This window comes from Mustela erminea, chromosome 11, assembly GCF_009829155.1.
Source record: "Mustela erminea isolate mMusErm1 chromosome 11, mMusErm1.Pri, whole genome shotgun sequence".
NCBI lineage: Eukaryota > Metazoa > Chordata > Mammalia > Carnivora > Mustelidae > Mustela > Mustela erminea.
In genome coordinates, this window is record NC_045624.1 from 87,642,483 (window position 1) to 87,667,533 (window position 25,051).

The 25,051-nt window shown below is 44.4% G+C and overlaps 2 protein-coding genes across 8 annotated transcripts in view; one reads left to right on the top strand and one right to left on the bottom strand.

The window, feature by feature from the left end:
• PUS7 (pseudouridine synthase 7) overlaps nucleotides 1-11,144 on the bottom strand; it is a 65,612-nt gene extending 54,468 nt beyond the window's left edge. For 3 of the 6 annotated variants that reach the window (XR_004276739.1, XR_004276738.1, XM_032304329.1), the window contains exons 1-2: nucleotides 10,894-11,144; nucleotides 1,808-2,240 (exon numbers count right to left, since the gene is read on the bottom strand). Coding sequence is in view for 3 of the 6 variants with exons in the window: in XM_032304329.1 (XP_032160220.1) it covers nucleotides 1,808-2,240; nucleotides 10,894-11,020 (560 nt within the window). In the remaining 3 variants the exon portion in view is untranslated. The remainder of the gene's footprint in view (nucleotides 1-1,807; nucleotides 2,241-10,893) is intronic. The other 3 variants (XR_004276737.1, XM_032304327.1, XM_032304328.1) reach the window with 2 other exon arrangements.
• Nucleotides 11,145-15,738: 4,594 nt separating this feature from the next.
• The window catches only part of RINT1 (RAD50 interactor 1), a 34,330-nt gene continuing 25,017 nt past the window's right edge, over nucleotides 15,739-25,051 (top strand). Inside the window, exons 1-3 of one of the 2 annotated variants that reach the window (XM_032304325.1) lie at nucleotides 15,739-15,913; nucleotides 16,368-16,413; nucleotides 22,258-22,442. In XM_032304325.1, coding sequence (XP_032160216.1) covers nucleotides 15,872-15,913; nucleotides 16,368-16,413; nucleotides 22,258-22,442 — 273 coding nt within the window. In that variant the 5' untranslated portion in view covers nucleotides 15,739-15,871. Of the gene's footprint in view, nucleotides 16,000-16,367; nucleotides 16,414-22,257; nucleotides 22,443-25,051 lie in introns of both variants that reach the window. The other variant, XM_032304326.1, reaches the window with a different exon arrangement.

Sequence of the window (25,051 nt, forward strand, 5' to 3'; positions counted from 1 at the left end):
TATTTTTTCAGAGAAATGCATAAATCAAATCATAGGAATGTTACAGAGACAGTCCATACTAAAGTGAATCCTAAAATATGGGACGGTTAATTAAATCAGAACCCTGTGAGTCTACCATGAACCAACCTGAAGCTTACATTTATGCTAAATACTCTACACACATTACTTAAAATCCTCTCAAAAACCCCAAGATGGTATTAGGAGCCATTTTCTGGAAAAGGCTACCGAGGCTCTGAGTTAAGTAAACTCAGTGACTGGACCAGACTCACACCCAGATCCACCTGCTTTCTACTGCAGATGTGGCACATTAAGGTGAAAGAGCTGAGTTTAAGATTTGAAAACCAACTCAAGAGAAAACTTAAGACCATTTACAATAATGTATTTTAAAGAAGTAAACAGCACTCACTCACGTATGAGCAAGGCATGCCACAAAAATTATTTTTATTTACTCATTTCATCTTTAAATGGCTTCATCTGCCTATTTAGGCAGCTCTTCTCCATCCCATTCTGTAAGGATCTATTTTATATTTTTATTTTAGCCAGAGGCTTCCACTGAGGTTAAACAATAACTTTGTTGTTTAACCCTTAAACTGTCCCTGCTCCCCTTCCCCCAGGGGACTTAAAAACAAGTCCCCGAAACCAGCTCCAGGTGTGGAGGCCAAGAAAAATAAGGCTGTACCCACCTCTGAGTCTAGCCCTGACATAAGTACAGCCATCTTGGCAAAGCAAAAGCTGGCACCTTGCACTGTAAGAGTGGGTTAGCATAAGAATGGCCATCCTGAAGGCCAGGAAGCCATTTTACTGAGTGTCCCTAACCAGCCCACAAGGGCGCGTGTAACTTGAGATAAGAGAAAGTAGCTAAAACCTGAAAAAACAACTTAATCATATACCACCAGGGTGGTTAGGTGGTGGTGCCACAGGGACCAAATGTTGAAGAAAAACAAATAGTTAACTTGCAGAGATCACAATCCTGCAAGACAGGAGTCTCCCTTGGTTTGCAAAGGTCCTGGTGATTTACAACAAAAAGGCTATCTCTTCAATGGCCCAATTTCCAGAGACAGATGGCTTAGTTCCTCAAGGCCTAAGATCGCCCTCCCCACCAGAAAACCGAAGGAGGCTGAGGCAGAAGGAAATGTAAATAAAGTTAAATTTCTTCTAAACCTAAGTCTCACTTAACCGCCAGGATGGCTCCAGGGTGACGCCGGGGTGGCAAAAGGTTAAACAAAGTTAAACTGTCAAAGTGGGGCACAAGGTATGTCTATAGCTATGATAAAGTGCCTTGAAAATTATATATAAACCCTTGGCTTTGAGTGCTCGGGGTCCTTGTTGAAACCCGCTGCGCCGGGCAGATACTTGGACCTCAGCTAGCTGGAAATAAACCTAGCTGTGTGACTTGCATTATTGAGAGTGTTCTCTGTCTAACTGAGGGGTGGTCGACTCCGTACCCTAACAATTCCTTTGTGACCATCAGTAAACAATTCTTGGGGATAGAAAGCTAAAGAGAAGAATAACCAGAGGGCGCCTGGGTGGTTTAGTCATTAGGAGTCTGCCTTTGGCTCAGGTCATGATCCCAGGATCCTGTGATCAAGCCCCACATCAGGCTCCCTGCCCTGCGGAAAGCCTGCTTCTCCCTCTCCCATCCCCCTGCTTGTGTTCCCTCTCTCGCTGTGTCTGTCAAATAAATAAATAAAATCTTAAAAAAAAAAAGAAGAAGAAGAAAAAGAAATAGAAGAGCCTTTTGCTGGTTTCTTCCTCAAGAAAAGAACAAACAGAACGAAAATAACTTGACACGTAAATAAAAACATACCTTTCTTTCAAGATGCCTGAAAATCCCTGATGAGAACTTACAAACTTGGTGATGCCAACGTCAAGTTCAGTGAGGCCGTGCTTCATCATGTCTGCAAAACTCTCAGCTTCCTCCTCCTCCTCACCCTCCTCCGAAAGGCCATCTTCTTCCTCCTCTTCCTCTTCCTCCACCTGCACATCAGAATTCTTTCTACCTTCTTTGGCACTTACAGCTGTGGGCGGTCCAGGCACGTCTACACCGCCAGGAGGAGAGTCATGCTCCAGCCCATCCTGACCTGTGGTCAGACTGCCATCCAAGACCTTCTGTCTCTTTGCCTCCTCAGCTGAGGCCACACAGTCATTATCTTCGACAGCATGAGACCCACGTTTCAGCGACACACCAGTCACTTCTGTCATCTCCATTCTTAAGGCTCCAAAAAAACATTTAAGAGAACCTTTTGGGAAGGAAGAGAGAGAAGGAAGTAACAATCACTTCTGTTAAGAGGTGTTAAGGGGGGGCACCTGGGTGGTTCAGTGGGCTAAGGCCTCTGCCTTTGGCTTGGGTCATGATCTCAGGGTCCTGGAATTGAGCCCCACATCCAGCTCTCTTCTTGGAGGGGAGTCTGTTTCCTCCTCCCTCTCTGCCTGCCTCTCTGCCTACTTGTGATCTCTGTCTGTCAAATAAATAAATAAATAACAATCTAAAATTAAAAAAAAAAAAAAAAAGAGGTGTTAAGGGGTGAGTTTCAGCAAACAAAGGCACAATTAACTTTTCTCCTAGGGTCCTAAAACTCATTTATTACAATAATTCTTCCTGATGCTGGCACAGAAAAATGGCACAACACTTCTGCATAGAATTTGAGTGTGTTTCATAAACCTTAAAAAAAGTATGTTCTTTGACCCAGAAATACTACTTTCAGGGATTATCTTAAAATAACTGAAGTGCTTAAAATTTTTGTTAAGTGTTTCAAGTTCAGCTGTAAGAATACTCATCTCAGTGCTTTCATATTAGCAAAAAACTAAGAACAATGATGCCTGGGTACAAAAACTAAACTGAAAGACCCTCACTCCGCACCCAAGAACCAGACACCACGTCTCCACTGGATGCAAGTCGCAAGAGGTGATTTATTGTTTACACAGGCGCCTGCGGACGCATCAGCCTCCTGTGGACTGAGCGTGCCGGGCTAAGTTGGGGAGCAGATTATATAGGGCAGGGTTGGGGTGGCGGGAAGCAAGCTTACAGAAGCAGATGCATGGTTACAGGGATCTGATTGGTTAATTTAAATCAAGCATAGTCAGGCGTTGGGTTCAAGGCAAGGACACAGCCGTTTGTTCTGGTGGGCCTTGCCTCAGCACTCTGGAAAGTCCCAGGTACACTCTGTTTCTCACTTGTCTTCCCTTTTGACAGGCCAGTTGACCATAGACATCCTGGTATGTGTTGCCATCCGGCTATGGGGACAATAGGTTACTTAATCAAGCCTTCAGCAAGGGGAGAGGGGGTGCTGTGGGGATATCAGGTTACTTAAACAAGCCTTTAGCAAGGGGAGAGGGGTCTTTCAAAACAATAAGTCGAACCAGTGTGAATAGAAACTGGGAAAGGTGGTTACTTCTAGGACATGGTATGGGTGGCTGAGCACAACAGGGTGACCTGCTGTTTTTACTGAAAACCGCAGTCAGGCCACTTGAACTTTGTTTCACGAAGATTATTATCCTTTCAAAAAACTCATTAAACAAAAATAGTGCATAAATACACTTACTGACATGAATGCATACTTGTACCATATGAAAAATAAAAAGCAAAGGGGATGCAGAGTTGCTTACTGGGTACCGAGTTTCAGTTTTGCATGATTAGAATGAGCTCCGCATACTGGTTGCACAACAGTGTGAATGTGTGTAACACTGTTGAACTGTATGCTTCAAAATGGATTAGATGGGGCACATGGGTGGCTCAGTCGGTTAAGGGTCTGCCTTTGGCTCAGGTCAGGATCCCTGGGTGCTGGGATCCAGCCTTGCGCTGGGCTCCCTGCTCAGCGGGGAGTCTGCCTCTCCCTCTGCCCCTCCTCCCACTTATGATCACTCTCAATTAAACAAATAAAATCTTATTAAAAAAATGAATAAACTGGGATGCCTGGGTGGCTCAGGGGGTTAAAGCCTCTGCCCTCGGCTCAGGTCATGATCCCAGGGTCCTGGGATCGAGCCCCATATCGGGCTCTCTGCTCAGCAGGGAGCCTGCTTCCCCCTCTCTCTCTGCCTGCCTCTCTCTCTACTTGTGATCTCTGTCTGTCAAAAAAATAAAAAAATAGGGACGCCTGGGTGTCTCAGTTGGTTAAGCAGCTGCCTTCGGTTCAGGTCATGATCTCAGCGTCCTAGGATCGAGTCCCACATCTGGCTCCTTGCTCCGCAGGGAGCCTGCTTCTCCCTCTGCCTCTGCCAGCCATTCTGTCTGCCTGTGCTCGCTCTCTCCCCCCATCTTTCTCTGATAAATAAATTTTAAAAAAAATCTAAAAAAAAATAAAAATAAAAATAAAAAATAAAAAATAAATAAAAAATAAAAATAAATGAATAAACTAATGTTACATGTTATGTGTATTTTGCCACAATTTAAACAACACAGATTATCATTTAATCAGCCCACACATAATGTAATGAAGGAAAGTCTAAGAAGCCATACATACTTCCCAGTACTGAGCAGCTTGCCAGCCGGGTAACATGTGGCAATCAAAATAAATACATTTATTGATCTTACTTGGTACTCTTGGTGAAATAAGGATAAAAGTTTTCCTATGTTAATTATATAGGGAGATGACTGCTCATGAGCTCTCCCCAGATCTTCTGTAGACTTCGTGCAACAGGTGCTGAAACTGTTCCTCACCTACAGAGATCAAAGACACACTAAATAGCAAATCTCTAAGGAAAGAGTGGGCCTGAACAACCAGCCACCATGAACGGCCACTAACATCACAAGACACAGACAACCAGACACACCACAAGCCCCTGAAAGCACATGCTATATCATCTGTGAAGTATTCTTCTTCTTTTTTTTTTAATCTTACTTACTTATTTATTTGACAGAGAGAGGCAACCAGAGCAGGAACACAGCAGGAAGTGGGGGAGGGAGAAGTAGGCTTCCCGCTGAGCAGGGACACCCAATGCGGGGCTCTATCCCGGGACCCGGGACAATGACCTGAGCCTAAGGCAGACCCTTAACCGACTGAGCCACCCAGGCGCCCCTCTGTGAAGCATTCTTACTGACTGGAACTCGATGTCTAGTTGGTAGGTTAGATGGTATACAGAGACAGAAGGTTTTAAAGCCCACCACAGGGAGGAACTAGCAAAATTCTGAATGTGGAAAACTACAAGGACAAAGACAGTTCCTTCCCTAATAAACAACAAAGGGGAAAAAAGGGAGGGGAACTTAACAGATTTCTTAAAAAGAAATGCAATGAGTGGATTCTTCTTTAAATAAGTCAACTATTTAAAAAACTGTTTAGAACAATCAGGGATGCAGAAATACTGGTGATATTTGATGACATTAAGGTAGTATTATCAATTTTTTTTTTTAAAGAGAGAGCATTTGTATGTGAGAGTATGCAGAGGGAGAGGGACAGCGAGACCCTCAAGCAGACTCCCCGCCCACGTGGAACCCTACATAGGTCTCTATCCCAAGACCCTGAAATCATGACCTGAGCCAAAATTAAGAGTCAGACAAGAGTTGGACACTTCACTGACTAAGCCACCCACGGGCCCCAGTACTGTCAACTTTTTAAGGTACAATTACGTTACTGTGGTTACATTTAAAAATAGAATTCTTATGTTTTAAAGATACAAAGTGAAATATTTATGGTTGAAAATTATGAAGTCTAGAATTTGCTTCAGGATAATTTACCAGTGATGAATGGAAGTGGAAAAGGTATAGATTTGAAACCAGGCAGGTAATTACTGAAACTAAGTGATGGTAACAAAACAACTTCTACTTTGAGCTTTTGTTTTTCTTACAAGAAATTTCAAGCCTACAAAGTAGAAAGAGATACACAAACTATTCTGTTCCAATCAAGCCACTGATGTTTTCCCCTCTTCTGTCCCACCCTCTGTCATCACCTGCTCTTCCGACCAGTTCCAAGAAACTGTCTCCTCCACCCTCACTTCCTCAAGTGCCCCAAGCCTTAATATCTGTGAGCCACCACTCGACACTCCTGCTCCTTGGTCCTGCTCCATGATCCCTGCTAAACCCCAAGCAAGTAACAACCCTACTGCCTCCGTCGGTGCTCCTTGTTGCTGCTAGAGAAAACCACACCCAGTAAGGAGAGTTCTTCTCTTAACGACAGCCATCACAGGTCGGGACAGGCTTCTTTGAGTCCTGCTGGCCATCCACAAAGAAAACGGAGATTACCTTATCAGAACCACTTCCCTAAATACAGCAACCCTCTTAAAAGAATCCATGGTCACTTGAACACTCACTCCACCCCCTCCACAAACACCGAGCACCCTGCACCAGGCACCCTGCACCCTATACCACAAAAAGACACTGTAGCAAATCAAATTACTGCCCCACCTTTGTGGGGCTAACATTCCTTCGAGGGAAGATCTGGCTTCTTCCTCCAACACGCCAATCCAATTGTTTCTTTAAAGTTCCGTGATGGCGTCCTTGTGCCCAAACCACAGCTGTGCCATCCTGGCTCTAACTGACATCTTTTCCCAAAGGGACATGGTTCACTGCTTCCCTTCCTTGAAACCCTGCTTCTACTCCTTGCCCTTCTCCTGACTCTCAAGCTGCTCTTTCCCCTTCCTTCTCTGCTGCCACTTAAATGGGGGCATCTCTAGCTTCCCACCCATCTTGTTCCCAGCTCCAATTCGTCCGGCCGAGACCCCTTTCCAACTTCCTGCATTGTCTGGGGGCCCAAAGCAACAGTGAGGACAGCTAAGCAACTGCAGAGTGTGCACGCTGAACGCATTCAAGCCTCTCCTTGGCCCTATGGCCTGCGGGGGGGGGGGGGGTACCCCAGAGATTACAGCTCTGGCTCCAGCTTACCCAACTTGGAAGAGCTGAACCAAATGCTCAAATTCAACATGCCCTAAACTGATCTCAGTGTTTCCCACCTTACACCTCTTACCTCAGGGGGTGTTACCACCAAGGTCAGAATGTGGTCATCAGCCCAACTCCTTGCTCTTCCCTCTGCCCATATCAGTGATTTCATGCAGACAGTTCCAGAAGGTTTAGAATAGCACTGTTATGCCATCCCCGGAATAAGAATATAGGCAGATCATGCATATGAAGTATCACCCACTGGTTTCAACCCAGTCTGGGGGTTGAGTTTCTTTCTCTGTAAGGCTGAAAAATGATGATTTGCTCAGAGGTCTATAATAGCTGTTCCCAGTCAACTGTTGGTCATTAATATTTATTATGGATGGTTTACACAGCAGAGCTGTACTGCTGAGTCTGGGGAAAAAACAAAGCTTCTTATGCTTCTTTTGTTCTCTGGGCTAATGATTAAACATGGTTTCCTCATTCAAATACCATTTAATTTTAAGAGACCCTCATAGCACTGCCAACAGCACCAAATAAACAGGCCTTTAATATTCTTTGGCAGTTTTTTCCTTGATACTTGTGGATACTTGTCTAATCTCTTTTTCTTATTATGTTTTACTGTAAAGACAAGCTCATTAACTAATCTAACTTTTGTGTTCCCAATTAAATTATAGTTTTCATTTGTTTTAGCCAATGGCCCTTTCACAGGCATTAATTATTAAAGTATACATAGCATCAATATCTATAAATCTGTTAATATATATTTTGCTGGCACTTGGGTGGCTCAGTTGTTTAAGCAATTGCCTTCGGCTCAGGTCATGATCCTGGACTCCCCAGACTCAATCCGATCTGCATCAGGATCCCTGCTCGGCAGGGAGTCTGCGTCTCCCTCTGACCCTCCCCCTTCTTACCCTAGCACGCACACACATGGGCACTCTCTCTCTCTCTCCCAAATAAATAAATAAAATCTTAAAATATATGTATATTTTATATATTATATATATGTGTGTGTGTGTGTGTATATATATATATATATTTTTTTTTTTTTTTGGCTAAGTTCTTTCACTGGGCCTAGAAGATAAAAACTTATTTAACTAGAACAGCTGTGCAAACTTCTGGACTAGGAGAGAGCAAACTCAAATTAGTACCATTTTCATAAGCAGGAACTACATAGAAGGGGAGACTAAAATGCAATATAATTTTTAAATGGAAGGAGGGAGGGAGCAGATCCTCTGAACATGGAAGAGGCTGGGAAGAATTCAAGCAGAAAGATAAAATCACCGGGACTGCCCCAGTATGATTTTCCTAAGGAAATCAGTTTTGCATTCAGGAAAATCCAAATATAAATATTCAAGCACTGTACCTCACAGCTGGAAAAAATGACTGGCTTTTTAAGAAGGGGAGGAAGGGTGGAGGGTACAGCTTCAGGAGTTTTTTTAATGGTATTTAAAAAAAAAATGTTTTTAGGGGCATCTGGGTGGCTCAGTTGTTAAGTGTCACTACACTCTAACAGCTGGGGTTGTGATCCCAGGGTTCTGGGATCAGATGCATTGGGCTCCCTGCTCTGTGGGGGGCCTATTTCTCCCTCTCCCACTCCCCCTGCTTGTGTTCCTGCTCTTGCTCTCTCTTCCTCTGCCAAATAAAAGTAAAATCTTTAAAACAAAGTTTTTTAAAAAAATGTTATGCTGCACAAATACACAATCCAGAACAATAGTCAAGTAATATAGTCACAGTCAAGTAATATAGACCAGAAGCTTGATCCTGGAACCAAGAAGAGAAAGAATCTACTGATACTTTCCAATGAACTTCAAAGTCCTACAAAATTTTTTGAATACAGTACTAAAAAATGGGGTTTTGTCTCTTTTATACTCCAAATGACCCAAATGAGATGAGGAATATTAGATTTTAACAATTTTTAAAATAATTTTTTAAAAGATTATTTATTTATTTGACAGAGAGAGATAGATCACAAGCAGGTAGAGAGGCAGGTAGGGAGGTGGGGGAAGTAGGCTCCCTGCCGAGCAGAGAGCCTGATGTGGGGCTTGATCCTAGGACCCCGGGATCATGACCTGAGCCAAAGGCAAAGGCTTTAACCCATTAAGCCACCCAGGCACCCCTTAACAATATTTTAAAGTCTTTTTCATTAAGATTAGATTCACCAATAAGATTCCTTTACACCCACAACAAGAAATGTTTAGCATTCTCAAAATTGTAATACAACACTGATAGTCCGTTAACATATTTCCTGCAAAGTGAACATCTTAAAAAAGCCATATTAGTCTTAATTCTATGTTCAGAATACAACATCCACTTTTTAAACGCATCCATCCTCTGCAAACTGTCAATAATCCCTTTAGCTCACAATAAACAACCCTTTCCCCAGGGCAGAACACACACTACACTCTAACATGCAAAATCATTAAGTCCATCAGATTCATTAATTCCACAAATATCTGTGGATCCCTTATAAGTCTGCCACTAGTCTAAGCACAGGGGGGAAAAGGGACAATTTCTTGCCCTAAGTTTACATTTACTTAAGGATATATCAATGAATAAAGTAATAATCTCTCAGAAATATGCATGCAGAATTATAAATAAAGCACAGTAAAGGGAAGGAGAGGAAGAGGAGTGCTATTTAGTGAACATCTCTAAGTAGATGTCCTTTGAACCTCGACTGGAAGGAAGAACTAGACATGAAGAGATGCCTGTGGGGTGAGTTCCAGGCAGTGGGACTGGCACAGGTAAAGGACCTGAGTCAGGAGCAAACTTCGTCAACAGATCAGCTAGACTGTAATTTCTGTCTCCTATTTGGTGGTAAAAGCTGTTTTATTAATACCCGTATCACCCCAGCTTCCACCAAAAGTTATGTGCAAAAGGTTAGGGGTCCCAGGGTGGCTCAGTGGGTTAAGCATCTGCCTTCAGCTCAGGTCATGATCCCAGGGTCCTGGGATTGAGCCCTACATTGGGCTCTCTGATCAGCAGGGAGCCTGCTTCTCCTTTTCCCTCTCCCTGCTGCTCCCCCTGCTTGTGCTCTCTCTCTGTCAAATAAATAAAATATTTAAAAAAACAAAATAAACACACACATAAAACAAAAGTTGTTAAATTAATATATACAGATTGTTGGCTACTTGCCTAATGACTGAACATAATCACTGCCTACCCGACCCCTTTTCAGTATGAGTGTACTGGCTTCTTTTTGACAGATCCCTCAACTGTCAAGGCATCCCCAAACCAATGGGGGATACCTGTTTTCACAGATCAGACTGGAGACTTGAAACAAAGACCCTTCATAATCCTGTATTTTCGGGGGGGAAAAAAAAAAGTGGTCTGACAGCGCGATCAAATACGTGACAAACGGAACTCTCCAAAGCCTACTTCCTGGCAGGCGCTAATAACCCAGGCAATAAGGATGTCCTTCCAAACCTCTCAGTGCTGGGCTGGCGGTAAGGACTCAGCGCGGATGAGTTTTCAACAAGCACAGCAGCCCCTACAACATCCACTCACTGAACGCGGACCCGGCGGAGGGCTGGAGATAGGACTCTTTGGCCCCAACTTGTTCGCTCCTACTCTGGGCAACGTGTACTAAAAGCAGCAGCTGAGTGCCTGCCTGGCGTGCAGGAGGCTCGCAGTAAGCAGTGATGGATGAAAACGAGGACAAAAGCACGTGGGCTTCACCCCGCAGAAGACCGGCCCCGCGAAACACCCGAGCCCTTAAGGCTCCGGGATACAGGCCGGTTTTCTCCCCAGCGAGAAGAGTTTAGGGAGCGTCCCGGACGAAGAAAGGGAGGAGAGGGGCCTGGGCCCGCGGGCTGCCAGCCGCGCGGGGAGGCGGGAGAGCGCGGCGCCCCCTGCCGACCGGCCCCGGGAGGGGGGGGCGGGGCTGGCACCGCGGGAGCAGGACCGCCGGCTCCAACCGCGCTCTCGCGGGCACAGTCCGTAATGGAGGCACCGCGGGCGCTCCGGGGGCTCAGGCCGCGGCCGGGACGCCTTCCCAGCCTGCACTGCCCCTCAGGGCGAGGCCCTGGGGCCGGGCCGTCGGCTAGCCGCGGAGCCCGGGGGCTGCGGCGAGGCCACGCACTTACCCGGGGCCTGGGAGCGCGGGCGCGGCACCGGCCGGGCGGCGAGGGGGCGGGCGCGCTGCTCCGGGCGCAGGAGGGCGGCGGCGGCGAACGCCACTCGGAAGAGCCAGCTGCGGGGGCGTCCCGACATAGGCAGCACGGCCAGCGTCTTCAGTCCCTGCGCCGTGGAGCGCGCGCGTGGACTCGCCGGGGGCCGAGCTCTCACACGTGCGGCGCAGCGACGCGCCGCCGCTGGTCGGCCCCACCCCCGGGGCGGAGCCCGGTCTCCGCCGGAGGCCCCGCCCCCGCGCCGGGCTCTCTCGGCGAGACCCCGCCCCTTTTCTGCAGCCTGGTGTCCCAGCGGCCTCGCGGAGCTGGATCTTGCTGGTCCCCTGAGGCCTGGCAGGCTGCGGGTTGGGGAGCTTGCTGAGGCCCATTCGCCTGGGCTTTGAGCCCAGCAAACAGTAATTTCATCGTGCACCGAAGAGTGCTTTACACTGCCTTTAGGACCTTTAAAGTGGCCATGGCCTTACTATAAGGGTTTTTTCTACATAGTTAAGGACCTTTTGTGTTCTCCACACGCAACTAACAACGAAAATAGTAACTTCAGGGACTATATTCTATTCGGGTTCTATATATAATTTCCTCCAAAGTGCAGAGAATCCAACAGAACCATTTTCCCACTTCTTCGATTTACCCCTTCGGCTTGATGGCTCCCCCATAGGATCTGCTTCAGGAAAACTGATCTTTAGCAAGTTTGTGCTTCTGTGAGAAGAAAAAGCAAACCCATTACTCCTTCCATGCTGTTCAAATAGCACACGTTAGCAACCAAACCGGGACCTCGAATAGCTTTTGCACATTCAATATTTTGCCAGATCTCAATCCTTAGTGAAAAACCGGCGTTATTTCCGAGTTCTTTTTTTTTTTTTAATTGTGGTAAAGTACATACAACATAAAATTTACCATTTTAACCATGGTGGGGCGCCTGGGTGTCTCAGTGGGTTAAAGCCTCTGCCTTTGCCTCAGGTCCTGATCACAGGCTCCTGGGATCCAGGCCCGCATGGGGCTCTCTGCTTGGCAGGAGGCCTGCTTCTCCCTCTCTCTCTCTCTCTCTCATCTCTCTCTCTGCCTGACTCTCTGCCTACTTGTGATCTCTGTCCGTCAAATAAATAAATAAAATGTTTTTTAAAAATTACCATTTTAACCATGGTCAAGTGTACAATTCAGTGTTCAGTGGCATTAAGTACATTCACACTGTTGAGAAACCGTCCATCTCTAGAACTCTTTTCATCTTGCAACACTGAAACTCTCTACCCAGGAAATAACAACTCCATTGTCCCTACTTTTAGCCATGGCAACCACCATTCTACTTTTTGTCTGGGTAAATTTTACAACTGTAGGTATCTCACGTAAGTGGAAATCATACAGTGTATGTTCCCTCGTGACTGCCTTATTTCCTTACTGTTCATCCATGTTGTGACATGTGTCGGAATTTCCTTCCTTTTTAAGGCTGAATAATATCCCATTACATATTATATAACCACATCTGTCACCTCTAGTCACTTGGATTGCTTCCACCTTTTGGTTATTGTGAATAATGCTGCTATGAACGTGGGTGTTCCAATAACTATTGGAGACCTTGCTTTCAATTTTTTGTGGCATATACCCAGAAGCAGAACTGATGTTCATATGGTAATTCTATTTTTAATGTTTTTTGAACAACCCCCACATTGTTTTCTATAGTATCTGTAGACTTGTTTTTAAAATCTAGGTGTACATTATCCATACTCAGTATGGACAATTTACTCAGACTGGTAGGATTCTATATTGCCTGTCTCCGAGTAGTCATCTCAATTAAGTACAGTACCATGGACTGTTTTGTCTCTAATGCATGTATAAGCACATATCCTCCGGCTATGGCTAATTCATAGGTTAATGTTCCAGTGAGAGCAACTGCAAATATTTTTACCACAGCCTCAGTAAAACTTTGATCCCAAAGGTTAAATTTTTGTATACTTCAAACAGTGTCTTCTCTGAGTTTGTGGCCCAAATCCTCATAAATGCACATAGAAGGAAAGAATGTCTACATTCCTTTAGCTGTTAGCTAGGTCCACGGCCAAAACTTACCCTTTTTGCATTTTTAGCCTGAACTGCCTTAGACAAGGTCCAACTGAAACATGTATTTTTAGTTTTGTTTTTCAAAATGGCAGCTCTTTACTGGATTTTTTTTTTTTTAAGATTTTATTTATTTGTTAGAGAGAGAGAGAGCGTGAGCACAGGCAGACAGAGTGGTAGGCAGAGGGGGAGGGAGAAGCAGGCTCCCTGCCAAGCAAGGAGCAGGACACTGGGATTATGACCTGAGTGGAAGGCAGCCACTTAACCAGCTGAGCCACCCAGGCGTCCCTCTTTATTAGCTTTTATACTTAAAATAATACAGAAGCGTTCAAAGCCTGTCCCAAACTCCAACTTCCTCTAACAATCATTTAACAATTTAATGTTCTCCTTGACTTTCAAATTACATTTAACATGTATGTTATGTATATTATTCAGGATCCTGCTTTTAACCCACACCAGCACTATGTATTGCTAAGTGTGTAACACACACAATGTATCTCTTGTTTATCCTTATTATTGCCAAGTATTCTGTCCATTTTAGATGGCCTCTCTCCACTCCCCAGATAGTAGTTGATTGTTTTTTGTGCTCCCTCAGTCACTGCAAACATCTCTGTTATTGAGCCTACGGCATCCAATCTTAAATTATTTTTATTTCTATTTCCATTACCAGAAAGTGAATTCTTCAGAAGCAAAAATTTGAGTTAAGAGCAATCTTTTTTTCCCTTTAATGTTTTTATTTTTATCAGTTATGCATGTTTTATCAGTTATGCAAGTTCTGTAGAAATCTTATAATTTGCAATGAAAGAGCAAAGGCTGTACCCCCACCCCCTCCTTATCAATTTTCCCCTCCTCAAAGACAGTCATGTCTCTTTTTAATTGTTATTTATTTATTTAAAGACTTTATTTATTTATTTGTTAGAGAGAGAGAGAGAGAGAGAGAGAGAGAGACAGAGTACAAGCACGGCGAGTGGCAGGCAGAAGAATCCAGAAGCAGGCTCCCTGACAAGCAGGGAGCCCAATGCAGAACTCAATCCCAAGACCCTGGGAACATGACCTAAGCCGAAGGCAGACACTGAACCTACTGGGCCATCCAGGCCTCCCTCATTTCACCCTTTTAAAAAGACTTACTTATTTATTTTAGAGGGGAAGGGGCAGAGGGAGAAGGAGAGAAGGAATCCTGAGCAGGATCCCCGCTGAGCATGATGCCTGTGGTGGGGCTCAATCCCACAACCCTGAGGTCATGACCTGAGCCAAAACCACAAGTCAGGCACTTAACCGACTGAGCCACCCAGTGTCCTCATGTTGCCTCTTTCAACTGCTATTGTGATATTTACCTTCATTTCTCTATATAAAATGTTAACATTGCAAATATATATATATATATATATATATATATATATATTTGCATTGCTATTTCTCAAATTTTCACTTTCAAGCATTATCTATTGACTTCACTAAATGGAAGATGAGGATTTAACTTTTCTTCCTTTACCCATGCCTCCCCCAACCCCACCACACTTTCAACTCTTTATCTACTCAATCTAGTTATACTGTCCTTTCTTCTCTTCTTTTTTAAAAGATTTTACTTAATTTATCTGAGAGAGTGGCACAGTGAGAAAGGGAACACAAGCAGGGGGAGTGGGAGAATAAGAAGCAGGCTTCCTGCTGATCAGGGAGCCTGACACAGGACTGGATCCCAGGACCCTGGGATCATAACCTGAGCTAAAGGCAGATGCTTAACAACTGAGCCACCCAGGTGCCCTATACTGTCCTTTAAAAAAAAAAATATATATATATATATATATATTTTTTTTTAATATATATTTTTTAGATTTTATTTATTTGACAAAAATCACAAGTAGGCAGAGAAGCAGGCAGAGAGAGAGGGGGAGGCAGGCTTCCGGCTGAGCAGAGAGCCTGATGTGGGGCTTAATCCCAGGACCCTGGGATCATGACCTGAGCTGAAGGCAGAGGCTTTAACCCACTGAGCCACCCAGGCCCCCTGAGCCCAAACTTTTTAATGATTGTTTCAATCTCCACCTCCCAAGATTTTAGATAGTTGAGGTGTTCTATCAGTTTAATCTGTCTGAAGGAGTCTCTCCTAGAGCCTTCTGGACCTGCACCAGTCCATGTCTGGTGATGGTTGGTGTCAGGGACTCTCAATTCATTTTTCTTCTGTATTGTATTTTCTGTTTCCTATATCCCATGTCTTCTTTTTTCTTTGTTTAGTCTCTCATTTTAGTAGAGCACAACCTCCAGAAGCATCCTGAGAAAGAAGAAGTAAATGTAAGGGAAAGGACAAAGAAATGAAAAATAAGAAAGAAAAAATGAGAAATTCGGGGACCATTCCAGGGAATCCAAAATCTGAAAAATAAGAGTTCCGAAAGTAAAAACCAACAGGGGTTAGGGAAGTAATGGTCGTCAACAAAAAGTTCAAGAAAACGTCTCCAAACTAAAAACTATGAGTTTCCAGGTTAAAAGGGCCCACTGAGGGCCGAGAGAGGTGGAGGTTTTTGCCTGGTTGAGAAGAACCGCCACCCCCCCGCCACCCCCCCGCCACCCCCCCGCCACCCCCCCCCCCCCCCCCCGCCACCCCCCCGCCACCCCCCCGCCACCCCTTTCTAGGGAAAGCCTTGGGGCAGTGTCCACTTTCTGAGCGGCCGAGCCGGCATCCTGCCAGCAGGGGGAGCTATGGCGCATGGCTGGCGACTGCGCGGGCAGGGCCTCTCTGGGAAGAGAGGAAGAAACCAGAGAGACGGAGGGGAAGTAGCGGTGGCGTCCAGCTCCACAGACTTGCCCCCTGAACGGGTGTGTGGCCGCTGGCCGGCCCCGAACGCTATAAGCCACGCTGGCTGCGCGTGGAGCTGAGGACTCGCGCGGAGGCGGGATGCTCCCGGCCGGCGAGATCCGCGAGGCGCCGGCAGCTCCGGTGAGGCGGCCCTGGTGATCTGGACAAGGGACACCGGTGACCCAGTGAGGTGGCACAGATCTCCCAAGGAAGATTGTGTCTCTAAGGTGGCCCTGGCAGCCTGGCGACGTGGTTTCCGTGGCCCGGGGGAGTTAGCGCTTGATCTAGTGAGGTGGCACGGACCTCCCAGGGGAGCTGGTCCCGAGGCGGTGGCTCTGGCCATCCCAGTGAGATGACCCAGACATCTCTCTAGGGACGTGGCGCTGGAGGCTGGGCGCGGTAACTCCAGCCGTCCTGGGGTGGTGGCAGTGGTGGTCCCAAGGGCCACCTGCATCAGATGGCCCTGACCCCCAGGAAGGCCCCAGGGGAGGGGGTCTGGGACCTCGTGGTGCTCCAGTGGATGCCCTCTGGGAATCCTGTGTGAGTGCCACCTATCTCTTCAGTCTTAATGTGTTCGTTACACCTGTTCTTCTAGTGCTGCTCTGAAAGAGGTGACGAAAGGAAGGACGTCGAAGAGAAAAGTAAGCGGACTCTAAACACCTAAGCATTCTGTACCCAGCCATCTCTCCAAAACTCAGCCCTCCTGGGTCTGCGGCGAACTGCCTTGCTTAGCTTGTTATCTTTTAGACGAATCTCTCTTTTTTGTACAATATGCTTGCATAGTATGCAGTAGTGGTATCATTATATACATATCTTTCTTTCTAAAATTGTAAAATATGGGATGATTTGGAGATAAACATTTCCTAATCCCTACTTAGTGCAGGGTCTGGTGTGGAATAACTGCAGTGCTGCCCCTCAGACTGGATTCAGAATAATTAGGGCCCGCCTGTTATTTTTTTATTATTATTATTTTTTAATCACAAGTAGATGGAGAGGCAGGCAGAGAGAGAGAGGGAAGCGGGCTCCCTGCTGAGCAGAGAGCCCGATGCGGGACTCGATCCCAGGACCCCGAGATCATGACCCGAGCTGAAGGCAGCGGCTTAACCCACTGAGCCACCCAGGCGCCCCGGCCCGCCTGTTATTTTAATGAAGCATCGACTTATCAAGCATCAGGAATTTGGAGGAGCTAATGATCTAGGAGAGATGACCACCACTTTAATTGGAGTCAAAATGGTAATTGCTTAGTTGTACTCTACCTTCGGTGAATTTTCCTTTAAAAGTTGATGTGGGGGGCACCTGGGTGGCTCAGTGGGCTAAGCCGTGCCTTCAGCTCAGGTCAGCTCAGCCTGCTTGTGATCTCTGTCTGTCAAATAAATAAATAAATAAATCTTTAAAAAAAAAAAAAAGTTGATGTGGGAGGAAGAGGGCAAGTGATAACTTGTTTCCTGGGTCTTGGTCTGGACAAGGATGAGGGAAGAGGTCAGCACCTCCATTTTCCACCTAGGACAGGAGCATATGTCAAGGACATGGACATTTGTCATTTTACTTTAATGAGCTAAGTATGGCAGGCTTTTGGAAATCAAGGAGTCTTCAAGGGCATTTGAAGTGAAATTAGGGGAGGAAGGGAAGAGCATGTAACAGCTGTTTCATCAGAGGGTTTTGGTTCTTCTGACCATGGCAAATAGTCTAGGAATGAATAGTGATAGGAGGAAGGGTGTCCACATTACCGCAATGGCTTTAGGAGTTAGGCTTGCCCTTGACATTGCCCGCTGATCTAGTCTGCCTCAGAAGGAAAGATCTACGTAGTCCACAGCCCTTGACAGGCATAGCTCCCACAGCTTTGCTCCCTTGTAAAAGGATTGGAGAGTACCCCAGTCTTTCAGTTAAACCCTTCCCTTTTCCACCTTTGCCCATTCAGATGCCTGGAAGTTGATGCCTACTGAGCTGTCATTTAGTAGAATGAAAAACACAAACTATAGACTTTGTCCTTGTCCCTCCTTTGGTGGCTTGGTCAACCTCTTTGCAATTAGGAGTGCTCATTACAAAAAATGAGAAGAGAATCATAAAAGTCTCGCAAATCATCAGTGTGTCATCTTCATGAATATCATTTGGGGCACCTGGATGGCTCGGTTGGCTAAACCTCCCTGCTCAGTGGGCAGTCTGCCGCTCCCTCTCTCACTGCCCCATCTCAACCCCTGCCCCTGGCCTCATGCTCTCTCTCAAATAAATGAATAAATGGATTTTTTAAAAAAATATGTCATTTGACTAAGAATATACTATGCTGCATTTAAATGGTGATATCAAAGGAATATAACTTAAAGGAGTACCTGGCTGGCTCAGCCAGTTAAGTGTCTGCCTTCAGCTCAGGTCATGATCCAGGAGTCCTGAGATGGAGCCCCTCTATAGGCTCTCTGCTCAGTAGGGTCTGCTTCTCCCTGTGCCCTTTTTCCCAGCTCATGCTTGAACTTCTTCACTGTCTCTCTTTCTCTCTGAGATAATTAAATAAAATCTTTGAAGAAAGAAAATCTTTAAGATTTTTTTTGTTTTTATTTGGTATTGATCACAAGTAGGCAGAGAGGCAGGCAGAGAGAGAGAGGAGGAAGGAGGCTCCCTGCTGAGCAGAGAGCCTGATGTGGGGCTCCATCCCAGGACCCTGGGATCATGACCTGAGCTGAAGGCAGAGGCTTAATCCACTGAGCCACCCAGGCGCCCCAAGAAAAAAAATCTTTAAATCTTGTTTATTTAGGATAAAAAAAGAGGATACCATGACTCCTGTACATAATGGTAGATGGGTTTCTGTATTAATAAAATTTGATGGAGGCCAGCCAATTCTGCTCATATTTGAAGGAGAAAAAAAAATAAGAAAATTGGGTTGAGTCAGGAAACATGGACTTTAATACCGTTTATAACCTTTAAGTATAAGTCGGGCAAATGTTACCATTTATAGTTGGGAAGCTGAGGCAGAGATTTATGCTAGTTTTGCTTCTTACTAGTGGGCTGCTGGTTCGCATAGCACAGAAACAAGCTTTTAATTCTTATAAGTTGAATAGAACAAAGGAAAATTTGGTTTTGGAGGGCTGGGGAACATTCCCAGTCCTAAACACATTGGTATATATTCTGTTAATCTTTTTTTTTTTTTAAAGATTTTATTTATTTATTTGAGAGAGAGAGAGACAGAGCATGAGGGGGGGGGAAGGGTCAGAGGGAGAAGCAGACACCCCGGTAGCCTGGTGTGGGGCTCGATTCCAGGACCCCAAGATCATGACCTAAGCCAAAGGCAGACACTTCACTGACTGAGCCACCCAGGTGCCCCTGTTCTGTTAATCTTTACATAAATAATTGAATATCTGACAGTTACATTTTGCATTTAGGCGAATCTTTTTTTTAGGTATTCATATTTTCATTTTATCAGAAGTAACAGTTGTTTTGTAATGAGGCTGATTATAACCTCTTGCCTTTCCCTCGTTGCTGCTTTCTTAAAACTTCCATTTTGGTAAAGAGCCAAGTTCTACAAGGGCAGCTCCAGGAAGAACAGAGGCGAAGTTCAACCAGTATTGCTCCCCAGGAGGCTCTGTATTGTTCCCCCAGCTTTATCTCTCATGCACACACACTGTTTTTTTCTTTTTTAGAAATTGCTGCAGTCTGTAATTAAACATATGCTAGTTTAATTAAGCTTTTAATTTGTTTATAAACTCATTATGAATGGTTTGTTTAGAGAGGACCAAATCCTTTAGTTAAACCTGAAGTAGAGAAATGCACTGTATGTTCAGGTTTATTCTAAGGTTTGGTTTCTAGGAAGTCTGCTTTTTGTCTGGGACCTTATTTTATAGCACTTATTTTCATCTAGAGACCAATGGCTATTCCTCTTACATTATCTTTTTTTTTTTTTTTTTTTTTTTAAAGATTTTACTTATTTGAGGGCACTTGGGTGGCTCAGTGGGTTAAGCCTCTGCCTTCAGCTTAGGTCATGATGTCAGGGTCTTGGGATCGAGCCCGGAATCAGACTCTCTGCTCAGCAGGGAGCCTGCTTCCCCCTCTATCTCTGCCTGCCTCTCTGCCTACTTGAGATCTCTCTCTCTCTGTCAAATTAAAAAAAAAAAATCTTTAAGACTTTATTTATTTGAGAGAGAGAAGAGCACAAGCTGGGGGCTATTGCAGAGGGGATGGGAGAGAGACAAACTGACTCCCTGCTGAGTGTGGAGCCTGATGTGGGTTTTGATTTCACACCCCCCAAGATCGCCACCAGAGCTGAAACCAAGAGTCAGATACTCAACCACCTGTGCCACCCAAGCTCCCCCCACCACCTTTTAAAAAAATCTGTAGGTACTACCAAATCTAGGGGGTTTAAGCTCTGTCTGTGGAATAATTCAAATTGTGGAAAAGCAGCCACCATTGTACCAAGTTTCCTAACCTTCTCCAGGAAGAGGGGTACCATAAGTAAGCAAAGGGGGACAGCCTGCACATGCAGCAGATACCCCAGAAGAAACAGTGTATCTAACACACAGGGCTCCAGTGGAAAGAGCCTCCATAGCAACTACAGATCACGTCACTCCTGCCTTCCTTGCTGACACCCCGCTGTGGCCTTCAGATTTCTGTGGGGTGTAGGCACATCCAGCTGGGTACAGACGGTCAGTGAAGGTAGAGCTGGAGAAGCTCTGCAAAAAAGGAGCAGTGCTGTTGGTCCACAAATTTTGGATAGTGGAGGAGGATTTAATTTCCTTTGAAGTGGATTAAGTATTTACTAGAAATCTGTTTCTTTGACTAAAAATGGAGAATGTAGCTTCAATGACTTAATTATTTCTGAAACATTGTGGATTGTGGAAGAAGGTATAGATGCCTGCAGAGTGAAAAACTGACTTGGAACTGACAGGAAACAATTGGCATTCAAGTGCAGAGTGAGGAATGGTCTTTTTGCGAAATCCCACCCACTAAATGGGGTGAGAGCAAAGCTACATAGTGTTCCTGTTTTCACTGGGCATTGTTCGCTCCATCACAGGCCGTGCTGCCTCTGCCACCACTCCTCCATAGAAATGGCTCAGGGTTCCAAGTCATCTGTTTTCGTCACATTTAATAAGTGTATATAAACTTGTATGACCCAGTTCAAGTCCAGTTTATTTGCTGTGGAAGGAGTCTCACTTCAGACTGTAAAATTAGTGGTTGCACCTGTCATTTTGAGTTTTTCTTAGTAATTTGTGTTTTCTTTCACACTTCCTTTTATACTTATTTTTCCGACATGGGCATCTTACTTTGTACAATGGCATTTGAAAAAATGGCATTGAAAAAAATTAATTTTTTTTTAATTAAAAAATTTTTAAATTAAAAAAATTTTATTTATTTATTTATTTTTTTACTTTTTTAAAAAAGAGGGGCACCTGGGTGGCTCAGTGGGTTAAAGCCTCTGCCTTCGGCTCAGGTCATGATCCCAGAGTCCTGGGATTGAGCCCCACATTGGGCTCTCTGCTCCCCAGGGAGCCTGCTTGTCCTCTCTCTCTGCCTGCCTCTCTGCCTCCTTGTGATCCCTGTCTGTCAAATAAATAAATAAATAAATCTTTAACATAAAAAAGATTTATCTGTTTATGAGAGAGAGAGAGAGAGAGTGTGTGTGTGTGTGTGTCTGTGTATGTACATGAGCAGGGAAGGGGCAAAGGGAGAGGGAGAGAGAGAATCTCAAGCAGTCTCCTCACTGATCATGGAGCCTGATCTGGGGCTTAATCTCATGATCCTGAGATCATGACCTGAGCTGAAACCAAGAGTTGGATGCTTTAACCGACTGAGCCATCCAGGTGCACCTAAAACTTTTTTACTCTTACATAAGGAGGAGTTTTACTCATTGGTCAGCCTTTCAAATTTTTTTTCATATACTTGAAATCTTTGAATACTTTTTCCTTTTTTTAACATTTTAAAATCAGAGTCCTCTGGTGTTATTCTAGATCACATTATCTGTTTCCTTACAAATTTTGAAAATATATTACTACTGTAATAAAAACCGCATCCATAAAATAGTATTTGACCTTTTTTTCCTCTAGTAATAAAATAGATTCATAAGATAAAAGTCTTCTGGAAAAGTTTAATATGTGCTTATAACTGCATTGTCATGCCAACATCAGTTGAAACCCATGGTTACTAGGACAGACCTCAGGATTTTTCCTTCCTCTGAATTTCCTCAGCTCCTAAGCATTTTGTAGTACTTGATTGATAGATTACTTTAGAGCTATTCATTTGGGTGTATGTGTGTGTGTGTAAAAAATCCAAAAAACCCACATATATGCATATACATCTATACGTATTATATATATTCATTTTGGTATTTTTGTAAGTGTGTATATGGTGTATGTATATATACATGAACATATATATGCATACCATATATAGTGTTTTCTTTAAGTTACTGACTTTTGAAAGTAGATATATTGCTTTGTATATCTTTTGTATTTCTTTTAACTCCATGGTACTTAGTAATGTTGAATAATATTCTTTTGTTTTAGGTGATGTGCATATTACAGCTCTTGTTGGAAATGAACAAGTCAATGAAGATACAGATAATGGTGATCTCCCTTCTTATGTGTCTGCATTTATAGAAAAGGAAGTTGGAAGTGACCTTAAATCTTTAAAGAAACTTGATAAACTCATAGAACAGATGACAGAAAATAAAATGCAGTTAGAAGAACAGGCAAGTATTAAAACTCATTGAAATAAAATCAGAAGTATATACATAACCGTTATTATATAGGTAATTTTGAAGATACAGCTTATGACTAATAGTCTGATCATTTAAAACTGTTTAATAGGTTTTAAGACTTACAGTGTGCTAGGTATTTTATGAATTATGTAAAAGACAAAGATCCTGGGGCCACCTGGCTGGCCCAGTCAGTGGAATGTATGATTCTTAATCTCGGAGTTGTGGGTTTGAGCCCCATGTTGGGTGGAGAGATTACCTAAAAATAAAATCTTAAAAAAAAAAAAAAAAAGACAAAGTTCCTGCTGATACTATTTGGGTTTTAAAAATATAATGGCAACTGCGGTGCCTGGGCTCAGTCGTTAAGCGCCTGCCTTCAGCTTGGGTTGTGATCCCACGGTCCTGGGTTCGAGCCTTGCATCGGGCTCTCTGCTTAGTGGGAAGCCTGCTTCTCCTTCTCCCACTCCCCCTGCTTGTGTTTCCTCTCTTACTGTGTCTTTCTCTGTCAAAAATACAATGACAGCTAACGTTTTAAGTAGCTTTTCATACAGTGATCTTATTTTTATTTTATTTTTTTTTAAGATTTTATTTATTTATTTCACAGACAGAGATCACAAGTAGGCAGAGAGGCAGGCAGAGAGAGAAGGGGGGAAGCAGGCTCCCTGCTTAGCAGAGAGCCCAATTCGGGGCTCAATCCTAGGACCCTGGGATCATGACCTGAGCCGAAGGCAGAAGCTTTAACCCACTGAGCCTCCCAGGTGCTCCTGACCTTTTTTTTTTAAAAACAAAACAAACTTTATTTATTTGGCAGACAGAGATCACAAGTAGGCAGAGAGAGGTAGGCAGAGAAAGAGGGGGAAGCAGACTCCTTGCTGAGCAGGGAGCCTGATGCAGGGCTCAATCCCAGGACCCCAAGATCATGACCTGAGCTGAAGGCAGTGGCCTAACCCACTGAGCCACCCAGGCACCCCCATACAGTGGCTTTTAAAGTGCTTTTACAACTAAGTCATTTCATGGTATATAAAAATGTTATAACATCATCATTCCAAACTTTGTATATGCCCACTCATAAGGAAAAAACATGAAAGTGAGTATAACATAATAGTGGTTATTTCTGGGTGGTGCATCAACAGGTGATTTATTTTCTTCAGATCTTTGTGTGTTTTCAGTGTTTTCTTTTTACAGTGAACGTATTACTTAAAATAGTTTTTAAAACACCCAATGAATATAATCTTAAAACAAGTGGATCCCTGTACTTGCAACAGTATTTGTCAAGGATAAAAGCTTTATATCCTGTAGCTAATATGTTGGGCTAAGGAAACTGTATGTGGCTATGTTGGTGTTAGCCCTGGGTTGTCAGTCGTCCTGTGTTCCCATCCCCAGCACCTCCGGCCTCCCATCTTCCTGTCTTTCCCCCATGTCTACCTCCAGTCTGCCCCGTCTTCCTCTTCCACTCCCGCAGGCAGGCTGTGCTGGGCTCTCTGAGGAATCCCACAGAGGAGTGCGAGGAGGCTGGCCTGGATTGAGTGGTCTCCAGCCCCACCCGGCAGTGCTTCCACAGCTCCTTCCCTGGGAAGGTCGGCTCCTCTGCTCCTCCCCCCAGCTGTGCTTGAGAATTCTGCCCCAAGATACGACCCCATCTGGCCATTCTGTCTTTGCCCTTTCCCAAAAGAAGAAATTGAGAGCGCTTAGCGTGAATCTATTGGAACAGTCTACACCACAGCCCACAAACTTATCTGCAATCATTTCTACTTGGTAATTCAGCAGAGGATCAATGTGAGGCAGTCCTCATGCCTCAGGTCCTACCTGCCACCTGAGTGAACTTGCTTCACACTTTTGTAGTGAGAACCTCTGCTCCTCAGCCAGTCCTGTCCCCTCAGCACAGGAACACACCCATGTGTTTTTTTTTTTTTTTTTCTTAACTGTGTTCTGTGCCTACTCAGCTCTTTGCTGTTCTCTGATTGCCTTAAAACCCAAACGAAAAACCCTCCCCTCATCTTTTACTAGGTGTTCATTCCTTTTACTATTAGACTTCCTCAGAAAGTCATCTTTCTTTATGTCTATCTCCACTTCCCAGTTAGGCTCATTTCCCTGATGACTGTGGAAGCTTCTGCTGAAGTCCCTACTGAACCTTAAATTCAGCATGTCTTCTCTAAAGATGCTTCCCCTCCTTGGAAAATGGTACCACCATCTGCCTGTCACTCGGGCCTGAAACTAGGAGCCCTCCCAGGTTGCCCATCATCCTGCCTCCACCTCCCCATCACCGACATATCAGAGCTTCGCCCCCCTTCATGTCTCTGGTGTCTTTTCACCCCAGTTTAGGGCTGCAGCCTCTCCTGCACTTGATGGCAGTTTGCACATCATCTGTTTCCTTCCCATCCCCACGCTAACTATCTTTCATTTGTATTCTTTACAGAAACTGTGTGATATGTAATTAAGCAAATATATATGTATATAAAATATAGTTAATAGCTTTTATGTATATATAAGCATATGCATACGTCAAATATGTATCACTTAACTTTTTGTAATTAATGTAATATACTACTTTTTCATATCAGTGTATATAGAGCTCTCTTTTTTAATCGTTTTATGGTATTCAG